The sequence below is a fragment of the Borostomias antarcticus genome, assembly GCF_949987555.1.
Source record: "Borostomias antarcticus genome assembly, chromosome: 3".
NCBI classification, from domain to species: domain Eukaryota; kingdom Metazoa; phylum Chordata; class Actinopteri; order Stomiiformes; family Stomiidae; genus Borostomias; species Borostomias antarcticus.
This window is the reverse complement of record NC_140236.1, coordinates 26,754,386-26,771,239: the sequence shown is the minus strand read 5'-3', so window position 1 is coordinate 26,771,239 and position 16,854 is coordinate 26,754,386. Positions and strand designations below refer to the sequence as shown.

At 47.4% G+C, this 16,854-nt stretch overlaps 1 protein-coding gene across 1 annotated transcript in view; it reads right to left on the bottom strand.

The window, feature by feature from the left end:
• Nucleotides 1-4,490: 4,490 nt before the first annotated feature.
• lepr (leptin receptor) overlaps nucleotides 4,491-16,854 on the bottom strand; it is a 36,195-nt gene continuing 23,831 nt past the window's right edge. The window contains exons 11-20 of the mRNA XM_084436445.1: nucleotides 15,764-15,987; nucleotides 14,962-15,113; nucleotides 14,469-14,622; nucleotides 14,236-14,318; nucleotides 8,421-8,634; nucleotides 7,438-7,644; nucleotides 7,164-7,247; nucleotides 6,962-7,055; nucleotides 6,418-6,493; nucleotides 4,491-6,265 (exon numbers count right to left, since the gene is read on the bottom strand). Coding sequence (XP_084292571.1) covers nucleotides 5,360-6,265; nucleotides 6,418-6,493; nucleotides 6,962-7,055; nucleotides 7,164-7,247; nucleotides 7,438-7,644; nucleotides 8,421-8,634; nucleotides 14,236-14,318; nucleotides 14,469-14,622; nucleotides 14,962-15,113; nucleotides 15,764-15,987 — 2,194 coding nt within the window. The 3' untranslated portion in view covers nucleotides 4,491-5,359. The remainder of the gene's footprint in view (nucleotides 6,266-6,417; nucleotides 6,494-6,961; nucleotides 7,056-7,163; nucleotides 7,248-7,437; nucleotides 7,645-8,420; nucleotides 8,635-14,235; nucleotides 14,319-14,468; nucleotides 14,623-14,961; nucleotides 15,114-15,763; nucleotides 15,988-16,854) is intronic.

Below are 16,854 nucleotides of genomic sequence, written 5' to 3'. Positions count from 1 at the left end.
GGAGCCGAAGTGCTGTTTCCCAGAGCCTTCTTAGCCAAGGTATACCATAGCCAAGGGGATACGTTATGAAGGGCGGTCGGAACCCATCGTAAGCTGTGCCTTGGCGATGCGCTCCGTTCATCCCGTTATAGTTTTAGCTCGATTAGAGCAAAATTAAACTTTTAAAAAGGAGAGTTGCAATACAGCGCACATCTATCTATCCTACCTGCGCGAATCACATCATTAGTGTAGGCTAGGCTACACAAAATAGCCTTCAATCTACTTGAATGATGAAAATAATGTTATGGTGCCTACAGAACACATCATGGAAATGTTTTTACAACTTTTATTGAGGCAAACAACATATAGGGACTATCCATAGCCTAATATAATCCACTCTGTGAACAACAACAACAAAATGTTCTTATGTAAAGGGATAATTTGATGATATGGCTTGTTTGGCTGTCTTCATACAATGTCAGATAGCCTACCGACAGATATCCTGGCGAATTGATTCACCCACCTAGACCCACAGTAGGGTAGCCACAGGTGGAATTGATCTCATCAATTAGAGTTCCCTTCCATTTAAGTGTGTCACAAGCAACTCATGCTTCAGGTAGACATCATAAGTAACTTTGGGCCAAAAAACTTTTATTCTTAAGATTCAAGATGTGTTTGGTGTAAATGCTGGAACAGGTTGTCCTTTTCCGGGATGGGGTTGTTAGCCCCACGCCCAACCCCCAACCTGGACGGCCAGGTGTTGCTTTTCGTCTGGCCTCTACCCTTAAACCTGCCCGGCATGGTTGAACCTGCTGGGGGGTGACCCCCCCCGCCGGTATAGCCTTCATGGTCATGGAGACACACAAGCCTTGGGTCCGTATCCTCTTCCTACCCCCACCCTACCCCTGACCCCTGCCTCTACCTGGACCCAGGCACACTCACACACACAGACATACACCAGTCCTGGGCTCAGATCCCCTTCCCCTCACCCTAACCCGGATCCGTATCCTTTTCCTACCCCGATCCTACCCTTGACCCCTGCCTCTCTCTGGGCCCAGGCACATTCACGCACACACAGACATACACCAGTGTTTGCCATGTCTCTCCTATGATGTTATTAGCCTCTCTTACTCTGAAAATGTAATTTAATGTTATTTATTGCTCTATAAATGTTCTTAGCCGGTAGACAAACATACTCCAGGAGCTTGCTCGATCGCCTCGTTGAGAGGGGTCAGGGAAGAATTTTTACAGCTCACTTATCTGGCCCCTGGGTGATTAGTTTTTTTGCTTCCCTCTGGAATATGTAGGGGTGGGATGTCTGCCCACCTCCCTTGTTCTCTGTAAAGCGCGTTGTGTTGCCTCTGGGTATGAAATGCGCTATACAAATAAAGCTTTGATTGATTGATTGATTGATTGATTGAAGCCTTCCCACCACAACAAGGTAGCAACACATAGGAAGGACCTCTACCCTGAAACCTGCCCAGCATGGTTGCACCTGCTGGGGGGTGACCCCCCCGCCGGTATAGCCTTCAAGGTCATGGAGGATGAGTGGTGTGGTGAGTGCATGTGGTGTGAAGTGTAGTGTAGTGTGGTGGGTGGGGTGTGGTGAGTGCATGTAGTGTGAGTGCGCAGTGTAGTGTGGTGGGTGGACGGGGTGTGGTGAGTGCATGTAGTGTGAATGTGCAGTGTAGTGTGGTGGGTGGGTGTGGTGAGTGCATGTAGTGTGAGTGTGCAGTGTAGTGTGGTGGGTGGGCGGGGTGTGGTGAGTGCATGTAGTGTGAGTGTGCAGTGTAGTGGGTGGGCGGGGTGTGGTGAGTGCATGTAGTGTGAGTGTGCAGTGTAGTGTGGTGGGTGGGCGGGGTGTGGTGAGTGCATGTAGTGTGAGTGTGCAGTGTAGTGTAGTGGGTGGGCAGGGTGTGGTGAGTGCATGTAGTGTGAGTGCGCAGTGTGGTGTGGTGGGTGGGCGGGGTGTGGTGAGTGCATGTAGTGTGAGTGTGCAGTGTAGTGTGGTGGGTGGGTGGGGTGTGGTGAGTGCATGTAGTGTGAGTGTGCAGTGTAGTGTAGTGGGTGGGCAGGGTGTGGTGAGTGCATGTAGTGTGAGTGTGCAGTGTAGTGTGGTGGGTGGGCGGGGTGTGGTGAGTGTGTGCAGTGTCTCAGGCCTCTGGATCATCTGCAAGGGAGGAGAATTAAATTAGAGACATTGAATGGAATGCATGCAGAATGGGAATAGACAGTGTACAAGATACACACTTAGCCTACCTGGGGTTGGCAAGATGATGGGCATGGAGATGGAGGGCCGCTAAAACTGTGCCTCCGCAGGGGCCTGCTGCCTGTACTGCAGATCCAGCCTCTCACGCTGGAGCTGCAGTGTCTCCTGCTGGTAGCTGGTGTTGGCCGCCAGCTGGTCCCGCTGCACAGTCAGCCGCTGCCTCTCCACCTCCAGGAGCTCCACACTGCAGTCGCAGAGCACGCCTCTCACATGTCTGCGACCTGGCCAGCCCACCTCGCATCCGTGGGGTGTGGCTGCCCCTCACTGGGGGGGGGGGCATCACGGGGGGTGTGGGAGGTGTGGGGAGAGCGCGTGGAGCGGTCGGACCCTGGGGTGTCCTCTCCAGAGGAGTGGGAGGGGTGGGGTGACTCAGCTGAGCACTGGGAGGGGTGGGGTGACTCAGCTGAGAAGTGGGAGGGGTGGGGTGACCGATGTTGGGAGGGGCCCTCTGCAGCCTCCACGTCCATGCCACCAGTGATGCCTTGGGAGGCTGTGGGGCCGATGATGGCCAGCGCCTTCTCCTCCTCCGGGGTGAGGGGAGGCACGGTGCTCTGCCCACCACCGGCCCTCCCCGCCTCTCTACGCACCGCCGCCCCACGACTTTTCGCCTGGCTGTCGAAGTCCTGCCACTTTTTGCGGATGACTGTCCACTCCCTGGGTGGCCCGGGAGTGGAAGCAGCCATCCGCGCAGCAATGCTGGTCCAGGCGGCCTTCTTAAACTCGTTCGCATTGGCGGTGCGGAAGCCGCCAAAAAGCACCGCCTTCCGCTCCACTACCTCGTCCAGCATGACCAGCAGCTCCTCCTTGGTGAATGGGATAGCGCGTCGCCGTGGCCTTGTATCTGCCATGTCGCTCAATGTGTGCAATTACCCTTGGTTTTTTATAGGCCGCATGCGCCCACACCGGTGCCTGATAGAGTTAATTAGTCATCGTATCCGCGTGGATTCTAACATGGGAATGCTACCGACACAGGTGCTATTCATATACCTTAGTTTGTATGATGACTAAATTAGTGTTCATTTTGCGATCATCATTGCCTATCATCATTCATTTTTTTCATATTTTTTCCTGCCCTTTCAAGACATCCCAGACGAAGCTTATATGACCCGATCCGATCCATGTTCTTTCTTGTATATTTACTTTGATGCAATGTAGGCTATGCATTGTGACTATCACGCGGTCTCGCCTTGACTCTTAGATATATTCGCAGATGAGCTTCGGAGGAAGAACTTCCTTTTTGGTAATATTAACCTGAAATAACAATGATTTACACAACACGTATTATATTGGCACGTCATTTCTGTGACTTCACGAATGGCCATCGATGTGTGCGGCATCGATTCTTTTTTCAGCACCGCGCCCAGAGACAGCTCTTCTAACGATGTATCTTGGGATGGACCTAACGATGTATCTTCAGGCGCCCACTAAGGGATAGTCTGGGAAACACTCGTAGGAAAAACTGTCCCTTCGCCAAGGTATACCGTGAGAAGCGTCGTAGCGCGGAGAAGTTCGGCGAATCTGGGAAACGCATCCCCTGATCTTTTCCAATCAGACTCCAATGGAGAGTTCCCAGAGGGGTCTTGTCATGTTTGTAGCCCACCGGTGGTCTGGCAGACTGTCTTGAATGTGATAAGATGTGAATGTGACGAGAAATCTCATTTCAGAAAAGGGTGTGTGTGTGTGTGTGTGTGTTGTGACTCCTACCTTTACTAAGGTCTTCTATATCCTCAATACTAAAGTTATTTTGCTGTTGGAAGCTGGCTCACTCACCTCCTTATATCACAGTAGCCTATCCCCGTGTGTCACGTCTGTCTAACGGCTGAATGATTTTGTCCTTTTCCCTGACTGCACTCCTTTTTGTATATTGTTCTTTTTCTTAACATATCCTTTTTGTAACTAGCATTTTGTACTCGCTCTTTGCACTGTCCTGTCTCGTCCCTTCACCCTGTCCAATGTTGTCTCCATTTTATGCACCACAGCAGAAAGCAAATTCATTGTCTACGTTGAAAAACTGCATGGCAATAAACAAATTCTGATTATGGTTATCTGTCTAAAGCACCAGGAAAATGCTGTCTCTTGTGTCAGTAGTGGACAATAAATAACCTACTGGTTTGTGACAATGACAGGGCCCCAAGGCATCGCTGTTTCACTCCCCACCAGCAACCATAAGGTGATAGAATTCTGACTCTGACCCCAGACAAAAACAGCCTTTAACTCTTTGTCAGTACATCAATGACGCTGACAATAAATATTTTATTTTGACAACATAAAAATAGACAAGAAATCTGAATGTACATTGCACTTCACTCAACGCCTTTGCATTTTTTTTCCCATTAGATGCAAATGGCCAACATTCCTCTGTCCTCCTAACAGCCTTCAATAGAAAATGGCACACATTGAAAATAGATGGCACATAATATCAGATATTTTGTAACAAATCTTCAGACACAGTAGCGACAGTATACAACAAGAGATATTCATCGTGGATGGCTTTGCCAATACAAATGCTAATCTTTAAGGCAATTCTTCCAAAACAGAAATGGCAGGCTACAGTAGATGTCCCCAAAGCACCAATCGATCATCTGATGATTGCGCTTTGCACACCATCCATCTACAGCAGAGTTAGCCTAGCCTATCAGATCACACCATCCATCTATAGCAGAGTTAGCCTAGCCTATCAGATCACACCATCCATCTGCAGCACAGTTAGCCTAGCCTATCAGATCAGTCTCTCCTGCTTGGGAAGCCAGATCCCATGTGTGCTTGTATTTTACAGTGGAAAGAAAACAAAGACCTGGCCAGTAAAAGAAAAGCCTCTTTCCCTTTTTATAATTTATCTGAAAGTCCTTCCTTCATCACAGTTTTATGTTCCTGAGAGAAAGAACAGCACTGGATGAAGGTTTCATCTCGGCTCTTGGATGAGAACCTCCATTTTAGACTCAAAGTGCATTGTAGCAATATGGCTCTATAGTCTGGAGATGGACATAAAGTTCCTCAACGTGATGGGCCTTCCAGTGGCTGTACACAGACCCTGGTCCACCTCCATCTCCTTCCAGGTCAGAGCTGAGCAGCAGTATCAATGGACGTCAGTGTGTGGGGCAGTACCACAGCTCACAGCTGGAGGGCACTGTCTTGTGCTTCGGCTATGAGAGGCATGCCAGGAGCAGTTGTGAACTGGGGCAGGTAGAGGGGGACGCCGCCCCCCACCCCTCCTGACCCCTCTTCCCCGGACTCGTCCAAACCGGAGTCCCCGTGCCCGAGCAGGGGGTTGGACTCAACATGAGAGGCCTCTCTTCCCACAGCCGCCTCTTTGAGAAGCATCGCCTCGGATTCTTCCTCCCTCCCCCTCCCCTCCTCCTCCTCCTCCTCCTCACTCTCCCCCTCTTCCTCACCGTCCATTCCCAGATAATACAGGTCATTCTCTATTCCCTCCCTCTCTCCTCCCAAAGCCTCGTCCTCTTGTTCCCAAGTTTCGGAAAACTCCTCCACGGAGTTGAAGGAGCAGGAACGCCGCGGGTCCGACTCTCGGGCCCGGGAAGTCCCCAGATCCCACAGGCCCCCGGGGAAGGAGCCGGAGATGTCGGAGTTGTTGGCGGAGAAGTTGCCCTCGTCGCTGGAGCTGCTGCCGCCGCCCTGCTTGTAGAGGAGGCGGGGCTCGTCGGAGAGCAGCACGGTGGCGTAGGTCACGGACGACTGGGCGGAGCTCTCTGCTGTCCCGGGGAGGTCCGGAGCCTGTATGTCCTCCAGGATCCAAGACCCAGTCTCGGAACCAGTCCCGGACCCTGCTGAGTCCACACAGAGCGCTGGAGAGGGAACTCGGTGTCGGCCGTCGTCGCCCTTGTCCTGCCCTGCCACCAGAACGAGACCAGGGGACAGGGACAGGGACAGTACTGGGTCTGGGGTGGACGGGCAAGTCTTCTCCACGATGACCACCTCAGAGATGGTCTCAGAGACCAGGAGCAGCGGCCAGGCCGGCAGGCCGTCTGGGTGTTTGAACAGGTGGTCGATGGTTTCGGCCTGGAGACGGAGACACGGAGGAGAGTGGTTAGTACCCATTTTCACTTTCATTTTGGGCGCAGGGGCAATTGTTGTGTTGTGTACTGCATGGGTTTGGTTGGTCTCTGTGTGTGTGAGTAACGTTTGTGTAGGGAGAGAGTATCTGTTCCCACCTTTCGGAAGTCTAGCTCTTGGGCCCAGGAGCACTTGTTGGGGTTGGGGACGTCCTTCCACACCAGCTTCTTCATGCTGGGGATCAGAGGGAATACAAAAGATCAGTCTCTTCCTCTCCTCTTCCTCTCTCCCCCTCTCTCTCACCATCCAGGCACAAAAGCACCCTCGTGACGATCTTTCATTGCTAAAACGTCATGGTTTCAACTCCTCATGGCCTGACTCATTCCTGTCCTACCTAAATCAATACACCGAGGCTGCAATGATGGATCTGCTATCAATGTGAATACAAGTTAAAAACGTAAAGCCCGACTTTGTCTGAGAATCACATGGAGTATAATATTACTGAGAATCACGTGGGGTATAAAATGATTGAGAATCACATGGAGTATAATATTACTGAGAATCACATGGAGTATAATATTACTGAGAATCACATGGAGTATAATATTACTGAGAATCACATGGAGTATAATATTATACTGGAGTATAATATTACTGAGAATCACATGGACTATAATATTATAAAACCTAGTAAAACCTTACTGGTTTTGGGAGAGGACCAGAGTGACGAAGAGGACAACGGAGAGAAATGAGATGATCATCAGCAGCATGTAGGCAGCAGGGTCCCCTCTATTGGCTGAAAAGATACAGCGACAATCACAATATGATTACCCACAGCAAATATTTACTGTAGAAACCCACTGGTGTTTTGCTTTGGCTGTGTTCCTCTGGTGCTGTGGCTTACCTTTAGTGCGCAATGGCACTCCTTCTCCATCAGTATATATTGGATACAAGGTGAACTCAAACTCTTCGGAGCCATAGAAATCACCTGTGAAATAAGTCAAAGAAATTCGATTTCGTAATAGGTGGAGGCATAGCAGTGTTCCGTCACTAGAGGGCGCCACAACCCTGCAGCCAACATCGCGGCATTCAGGTGAAACAGGTCCCAGTAGTGTTAATGTACATTAAAATGATTTTATCCATGTATGAATGTGATGGTGGGGAGGCAGAGAACCTACCGTGCAGGTAGAAGGGCCGGCCAGTGAAGGGCACTCTGGCCCACCTAGACCTGCCCTCTGTGACCTGGCTGCTTCTGTCCTGGGGACGGGGACTGGACCACACAACAACCAGGGACAGGGGCACTCGGCTGTTAGGGTACAGGAGTAAGGACAGCCCCACACAGCTGCTATTGACTAGTGAGACACTGAATGAACACAAGCTGCGATCTGGACAGAGAAAGAGAGAGAGAGGGAGAGAGAGAGAACATGGTGATCTACTCTAAAATGTTCCTTCCAACTCCAGATAACTGCATAAATCAACATGGCAGTGTTCCCTGCCTTGAACAGTTGGTTTTTCCGGAAATGTTTCATATCCGAGCAAGGCAGCTTCTGCCAAGCCAATTAACAATAATGGAAGTGTTGATAATGGGCAGAGTAGGACAACTACACACAAACAAACGCTCCCAACAGACTGATGATACACAAACAAGCCTGTGCACTATAAAACTGTGCAGAGAACAATTTTACCTTCCATTAAGGTATTGCGGGGAATCATTTAGGGCTTTTGCACTGAAGAGCCCATCCCAGAGATAATGGATGATTTGACTGCACCATCAGGCTTTTAACTGACATGAGCATGCTCTTATGTCCGTTTGATATCTCCGTGGCAGGAGACCAGGAGGTACAGTTAGGACTTCAGACCTGACTAGAATCATTTTGTCTCCAAACCTTGTCAAATTGTGACGGACAAAGTTTTGCGTGGATCTTCAAAATACTATCTGACTTTTTTGTGGCGTGGTTTATCTTGGAATCAATGGCACAGTGGAACGAATGGGCCGTTCCCAGCCCCAACTGGGCTGGGGGTCACAGTTCCAGATAATACGTTATCTGTCAGCATTTCAAATCAAATAGTCAGCTTGTGTGCCTCCTAGCCCTATTTAATGGCTAGGAATGCGTGTACTCAGTGGTCTCACAGTCCTTCTCAATCCCTGTCAGTGACTTACGCTTGCTGCGTCTGTCCAGAGTCATGTTGATGTTGTCAGTGGAAGACCCCAGATGGTTCTCTGCCTTCACGGTCACAGTGTGGACCTCCTCCCTCCACTCAAACGTATGGGAGGCCACCAGGCCTATACGCTCCGTAGTCACAGCGCCCCCGGAGGTCTGGTGCTGCACTACAAGGCCCTCCACGCAATAGAGAGACTCCACTTTGGGGAGATGCTGTGGGAAGGAGAGGGAAATGTTAGGCTTATTGTCAGTTATATACTGTAACTCACAATATAAAAGATGATTTAGGGTGCGTGTCCACCGGCAAGCTATATTTTAAAGCTAGCTCTGTAATCTCGTTGTTTACAATGGGTAAACAACGATGAATGAACACTGATGAACTCACGGACACTATCACGTCATACATCACATTCTGTGAGGACATGGTGACTGAAACTAAAACGGTTAAAATATTTCCAAACAACAAGTCCTGGGTATCAAAACATCTGAAAAGCTGTGTAAATGAAAGGAAGCTAGCATTTTGCTCTGGTAATTGTGAAAGATTGGTTTTAACAACTGGATTAGTCCCATCTGGGTCGCCAAAGGGGGGATTAGTCAGATCCTTACCCGATCCTGGTACTGCCCAGGCATCACACAAAACAGCAGAAAAAAATTGTCAACCCCCGACCCACCACTGCCCTCGAGAAGATCAATCAGATCAATTGCACCACACCATTTGACATTCTAAGTGTTCTCTCAATTGACCAAATGATCAGGAACAATGCAACCAGCCCACCTCCAGTAACCTGTCAGCACCAGAACGAGCCAAGATCCATGTCGACGCCCACAACCCCAACTGCACGGTAACCTATCGGAATGTCACACACAATGTAACCTGTCCTTGGGGAGCTATAACCACTCCTAAGAGCATGCTGGCGTATGGGTGGGTCTGTGGAGAAAGACACAGATACACCCTAGGACCAGCAGGAACCTGGAGGGGAAGACATCCCAGAGGAAACCACCAGAGACTTCCCATCGTGTGAGCCAGAGTCACCAACAAAGGGGGGACCCGACACCCCACAAACTGACATTCCTTCTGTTCCCCGTTTTTCCCCTGTCAAGGAAGAACAACCAGTCCCAGAGCCCGCGGACCCATAGGAGGTCCCAGAAGAGGAGGACCCGACCCCACCACCTAGGAGACCCCAGAGAGAGTGAAAGCCACCCGCCCACCTAGCCCAATATGAATGGACGTAAGCACCGCCAGGGAAGGTGGAGTATGCAAAATGTTAGGCATAAGTTGTTGTTTCTTTATCCCAGACGCCAAAGACAATGTCACTAACTATCTCAAACATAGCGCCACCATGATTGAACAAGTATTGAGCCAGACCGCCCCCACCGGAGGAGACCTACATTGGCTGACCGAGTTCTTCTCTGGATGGGCGGGGAAAGCAGTCTCCATGATCGTGAGTGTCCTGGTTCTAATTGGAATACTAGTGTTCTGTGGCATCCCTATCTGCAAGTGTCTCATCACCAAAGCAACCTGAGCCACCCTGGGAGCAGACGCCACCGAGATGGTCCTGCTGCAGGATGAAGAAGCCTCCCTGTCCCCAGCCCAGCAGAAGGCCTGGGATCTCCAGAAATACCATGAGGCTACCCTGGAGTGATCCTCCAGTAACAGGCAAGATCTGAACATACACATACACTTCCAGACACTGATAACTGACATACACCCCACACGGGGACCTCCTAACTCGGGTAGACACGAGAGCCGTGGCCCCTGCTAGTCGAGCTACAAGCACCTCCCTACAGTGACAGACCAGCTGGCAGTCACCTAAAGGTTGAGCACCGGAGAGGACTCTTGGAGTCCTGAAGACCAAACCACCAAGAAGCTGAGCAACTGACCAATAGGGTCAACCCAAAAGCAATAATACTGTTGTAAATTTCACTATTAAAGACTCATGCCATTCTTGACATTTTAAACTGTTGTTTTATGATTGTACTAGTTAGAGTACAGTAACTATGTTCTATTATGTTTTATACTCTGTTTTAAAGTCACTGGGCTATTTAGATGTGTTTTCAAGTACTCTGTTATTCCCCATTCTGATAGCTTAGCTTAGCATCATTCACCAGTAATGTTAACAGTAGAGTGATCCATAGTATGGATCAAAGGGGGGAAATGTGAAAGGTATTTTTGATTAAGTGCTATTATAGTTGTTTAATACAAGGCCTGCCTTTTTAGGCCTAGTTAAGCTTCAATACTGCTGTACACTGTACTTTTCCAGAAAACAGTACGCATGAAAAGTTGTTATTATCCATGTTCCAGTAGCAGATAAGTTGACTGCCAAGGACACCTCACAATGAAAAGCCTGTCTGTGTTGCAGTAAGATGTAACTAACAGAACACCCTAATCACATCGGCTGAATGGAAAACGAAAGTAGTTAGCCCATAGGACTAGCATTAGATAAAGGTTTCAACCAATCAGGTACTCACACATGTAGTCATGCGCCAATGTATTGTGTGGAATAGTATATACAGAACGTTCCGATACTAGTCGGCGCGCTTGCACAGATACCCCTTGTGTCTCTGTGTAACCGTCCCTTTGCTGCAATTGTAAGGTAATAAAGTATGTTTCTTTTACTCTACTCTGTTATATTTCATGTCCTCATTTGACAAGGTTGTGTGATTGTGTTGGTCCTTGGGAGGAGAACCCTGTGGTAGGCTACTGGTGAATTCAATCTGAAGTGTTATAATAGTACTTTGTGAGTGTCCAAATGTCATAGGTCAACCGAGTCCAGCCACCACATAATGTAGAATTGCTGGGTGAAAAAAGGAGAGAGCTAAGGGGAGGGATCCTTAAGGCAAAAACTGCTTTTAAAAATAAAATAGAATAAATTTGCAACCGGCAATATAAGACAGGCATGGGAAGGTCTGAACACTTTAATGGGCAGACCCAACAAAAAGTGTAACAGCCCTGTAAACAGCAGCCTAGCCTTTGTTAATGAGTTGAATAACCACTACTGTAGATTTGACACTGTTGATGACAGTAAAGAATGTGATGAGATATGCAACAGTGTCCCCACAGGAGCATCAATAGTCATCAGAGAGAAGGATGTTGCTGCTAGTCTTTCTAAACTGAAGCCAAATAAGACTACTGGCCCCGACGGTCTGAAAGCTTGTCTGCTTAAAGAGTGCTTTTCAACTGAAGGGAGTGTTTACAAAATCCCTCCTAGATATGTGTACTGTGCCTTCATGGAAATTGTCAAAAAATTGTAGAAATTGTCGAAAAAGCCGGGCACAAGTATACCGAATGATTTTCGAGCTATTGCACTAACCTCCATACTGTGTAAAACTATGGAGAGAGTCCTGTCCAACCACTCTTCCACCACAGTGGCCAGTGTGCTAGATCCATTGCAGTTCGCGTATAAGAGTGATAGAGGCACGGAGGATGCTGCTCTGACTCTCCTCAATACAGTAACTAAGCACCTCATGCAGCCTAGAGGATATGCAAGGATTTTATTTGTAGATTTTAGTTTGGCTTATAACTCGATGAAGATACATATCCTTTTGAAAAGGCTAGCTGATCTAGGTGTGAATAAGGGGCTAATACTTTGGATTAGAGATTTCCTTTCTAGCCCGCAGAGGATCTCTGTCAGTGGGAGCATCTCAGATACAGTGACTATCAGTACTGGCTGCCCACACGGCTCCATCTTTTACCCTTTCTTATTTTCTCTTTTTACAAATGAGTTTATGATTAATGTAGAACACTGTCGTTTGATAAAGTACGCTGACCACATGGCCTTAGTCGGCCCCCTGGTGAAGCTGCCTACCTGGCCTACACTAAGGCTTTTGAATCATGCTGTCACAAGTCAGCTGGGAATCAATGTGTCTAAGACCAAAGAACTAATCATGTGTACCAAACAGGATCTTGTAACTGAGCCAGTTTCACTCGTTGGTCAACAGGTTGAAACTGTAAATGAATTCAGATATCTTGGAACAGTCTTAGATTCTCAGGTGAGCTTCTCTGATAATACAGAGTATGTTTTTAAGAAATGCTCGCAGCGACTCTACCTTCTGAGAAGGCTCCGTGGCTTCAGTGTTCGTCAGGAGATTTTAGAGCTGGTGTACCTGCTACACCTGACCTGTAGATCTAGGAACAAGCTCTCCCGGATTGTTTCAATGGCCAGCAAGATAGTGGGTAAACTCCAAAAGCCCTTGGCCACACTCTTTAGAGAAAGGACGAGGAAGAAGGCCAGGAGCATCTTGGCAGACAGCTTTCATCCTTTATTCAGTCAGTTTGAGCCTCTGAGCTCTGGGAGGTGCTATAGAGTTCCTCTGAGCTCTGGGAGGTGCTATAGATTTCCTCTAAGAAGTCCTTCATCCCAAGTGCCATTAGCATCCTCAACTCCACTGAGGGACCAACAAGATAAAACCAGAGACATGAACTGCTTTAATGTCTAACTTACCTTGTCTGTCTGTTTATATATTTTGTCTTATTAACGGCCTTTTGGCTTCTTATGTTGTTGTTTTTTATGTATGGTGAGCCGAAGACAATTTTCCACCTTGGTGGACAATAAAGTTATATTCTATTCTTTTCTATTCTAATGAGCTCTATGGCGCTATAGAGACGAGAGCTGTGTTCCAAGCACTTTTAGCGCTACAGTGCCATGAGCTTGAGGCTTTTTTTGCAGTTGAAAAAAGTTGAACTTTTTGGGCTAGAGCGCAGGCTGTAAAAGATTGTTCTGACGACGACAACGGTCGGTTTTTGGCAAAACTGCAGAGACAGCAAACGTTAGTTAAACGTTCTAGTGCGCTCTAAGCTGCTGTAAGCCTGGCGCTGTTCAGCTACATACAGCTTACCTGTGGACACACACCCTTACCTCTGACGGGCTATTTATACAGTCTAGTATAAATTCTAGTAATTCCAGACTACATTAGGATGAAGTAACTAAGAAACAGCTGTACAGTAGGGCTGGGAGTCCGAACTTCGGGATTCGAATATAATTCGAATATTGACAGAAATACTGGTATTCGAACGAATATTAGGCAGCCCTTAATATTCGAACCTGTTATAGGCATATTTTTTTGTAAATGTGTTGGCTAGCAAACGTTGCTTTTGATTCAGATTCAGAGGGTTTTTCACGCCTGGTGAAGTTGCAATCGCGAGCTCATTAGCAAGCTTGGACACCTGGGCTCCTGTAGGAGGTGACGTTAGTTAGCACGGCGCGTTCCAGGCAACCCGTAACTCGTGTTTTTCCGACCTCCTACACGTGAAAATACTCTGGAATGGCAGTCAAACCCGTAACTTCTGGTGCGTTCGTTTATAACTGGGAGGTGGCAAATTGCGACTTGCTACTAGGAATGATTAAATAAAACACCGCATGAACTCGCACTTCCTCGTCGCAAATTCGGATATGTTTCTCAGCCCCCAGTTGCCGGCTGACGTCAATATCATATCATATCATCATCATATCATTCGCTATAGCTCGAATGCACACAGGTCGGAGGTAGGTATTTTGCCACTTGCGACTTGCCACCTCCGACCACAAACGAACGCACCATTCCCACCCGTGAACTCGTACCATGGATGTATTAATAGAATACATCATTGCTTATCGATATTGCCTATGATACAATGCCCACTAGTGGACAGAATGTGCACAACTTTATTTTAATACCTAGGTAGGTCTTTCTGTAAGAATTTAATGGTAAAAATATTATTAATAATAATTCGAATATATTCGAATATTATTATTAATAAATAAACGAACTTCGAATATGATTTTGGGGCAAAAGTCCCAGCCCTACTGTACAGTGGTTCATTCACTTTAGATGTACCTTGAAGAGCAGAGTGACGTGAGTCTTGTTCGGGGCAGGGTCCTCCCGAAGAACTCGCCAGAAATCTGGACCCTGCTTGGGTGCTGAGAGGAGAGACCAGGGCCATTACTGCTTGTACAGTCCCGTCACTGTTTGTGGTTGTGTGTGTGTGTGTGTGTGTGTGCGCGTGTGTGTGTGGTCATCCATTACAAGGTGGTCACATGAAATGACCACGTAAATAAATGACGGCCTACCGCTGCCGTTGAGAGCTGTGGAGTAGAAGGTTTCAGTCCAGTCGCTCCAGTAGCCAGTACCATTGGCGTGCATACAGCGGACCTCGACCCGGTACACCCCGCACACATCTGAGACCGGAACCTCCGCAGACGGGACACTCAGAGGCCCCAGCTCCTGTAAGCATGCCAGAATTACCTCAGCAATTCCAAGAAATATCCTGTTTATGTACCGTTACATATCCACTCATTCTTCGAGTTAGAAGCGGAATCATTAATTGGAAAAAGATGTCCAATAACTTGCGCAATCTACGAGTGGGGGTGGAGTCTTTGTACAGAGCCCAAGAACCTAATCTACCCAAAATAGGTTTTGATCAGAGCTTTGAAATGTGTTGTTCCATGTCAGACTGTACCAGTACATGACATTCCGTGCCGGTCCGCACAGGAGATTGAATGTGGAATCTCATTTGCCGCTACCAGCTGAGGTTCTGGGTCGCAGCGCCAGGCTCCTGCTCACCTGCCATGCTGGCTGGGCCCGGACAGCGGTGTGGGAGTAGCGGACCTGGTACTGGAGCTCGTAGGAGGGCAGGGCAGGGGGCACCCATGCCAGCCTCATGACCCTGTTGGGCAGGACCACGGCCTTCACATGAGAAGGAGGTTGGGGCTTCACTACAGGACCGGAGGGAGCAGAGATTCATCAAAATCCAATCAAATTTGATTAAATCAATCAATCAATCAATCAATCAATCAATCAATCAATCAATCAATCAATATCCTTTATTTAACCAGGTAAAAGACTTGAGATTTGAGATTAAAAACCTCTTTTCCAAGAGCAACCTGGCCCAAAATTCATGTCCCTTCAACATGCAATGTCACAAAGGACTTTACAAAACTGGACTGGTCTGTAGAAAAGGTCTGAGCCATATACTTTAACTAATGCTGATGGTTTGAATACAGGACATTACAGTCATTTACTCAACTCCAACTCAACTCAAGCTTTATTTATAAAGCATGTTTAAAACGACTAAGATCCACCAAAGTTCTGTACACGTAGGTGAAAAATAAATAACCACAAACACACTTCAAGACACAACCATACACGGCAATGCCCACAAAGACAACAGTACACAAGGCAGATGCTTTTATGCAAAGCGACGTCCAATAATTGCAACGCAGGTAGTCAGTGTACTACTACTTGCCAAAACTCACAAGTGCATCTTCTTTCTAAACAAGTGACCAAGAGCATCATCTAGTGCTGAAGCCAAAGTGCAAGACTACACTTTGACGGCATTAATAGACAAACCTTGATGACAGCTCACCGTTTTCTATGGGCGTGATGTACACAGGTCGCGACCTCACAGACCCCTCCTCTGCCTCCATTTCCAGCCACAGCTTGTAACAGGAAGTCAGCCTGAGGGGCTGAAGAGTGCAACTCATCCCGCCTCCCTCCGTCCTGGATTCGCACTTCTTGGCCCTTCCCACTCTGTGCTCTTCCTCCTCCTCCTCCTCCTCCTCCATGACATCACAGGTAATGTCCGCCCACCTGAGGAAGGTGATAAACATATTCATTAATAGTCAATTATAGACCTAAAATCTAGCATAGCCTAATGGTAGACTACGTGATGACAGATTAGTATTGTTTTTTACGACTTTAAGACTTCACTGGAAACACTGCGCTTTCTTAAAGAGATTGATGCAACCTTCCCTAATTGTAAAATTGCTCTGAGAATTTTGTTGACCGTCCTGTCACAGTTGCGTCTGGGGAGCGCAGTTTAAAACTCATGAAGAACTACTTGCGGACTACCATGTCCCAGGAGAGACTGTGTGGACTTGCAATCCTTGCAATTGAAAAGGACGTTGCATCCAACTTGGATTACAATGACATTGGACCTCATTCCTGAACATAGTTAAGAAAAAGTTAAGAAGAAATTTCTTCTTAACTCCACTTACGAAGTTCCAGGGACAATTCTGGCATTCCTGAATGGTTTCTTATCTGGGATTTGTTCTTATCTAAGAACAGGATTTAAGAATGCGGAAATGCAGTTGTAGGTAGGCCAGATTGGAGTGCGCCCATGTTCGCAAGGGCTGAATTTATGAGGAATCCGAGGTGATTGCGTTCACATCAATCCTACAGACATCCTAGGCTTTATTATTAAGAATAATAATAAATATGAGAATATTTGTATCATTTCCAATTGCGTTTCATTTATAGTCATGATTCTACGAGGCATCGTGGCTAAAATAAATAAAAGCACTACACACTGCAAATGGCAGTGAATGAATAAATAAGCACTAAACTCGCTATACTCAGACTCAGCACAACAGCACCTTATATTCTATAGTCGTCAGAATGAACACATCTAAATTCTGTAAATAAACATGTGAATATCCATAACTACAATATAGGCCT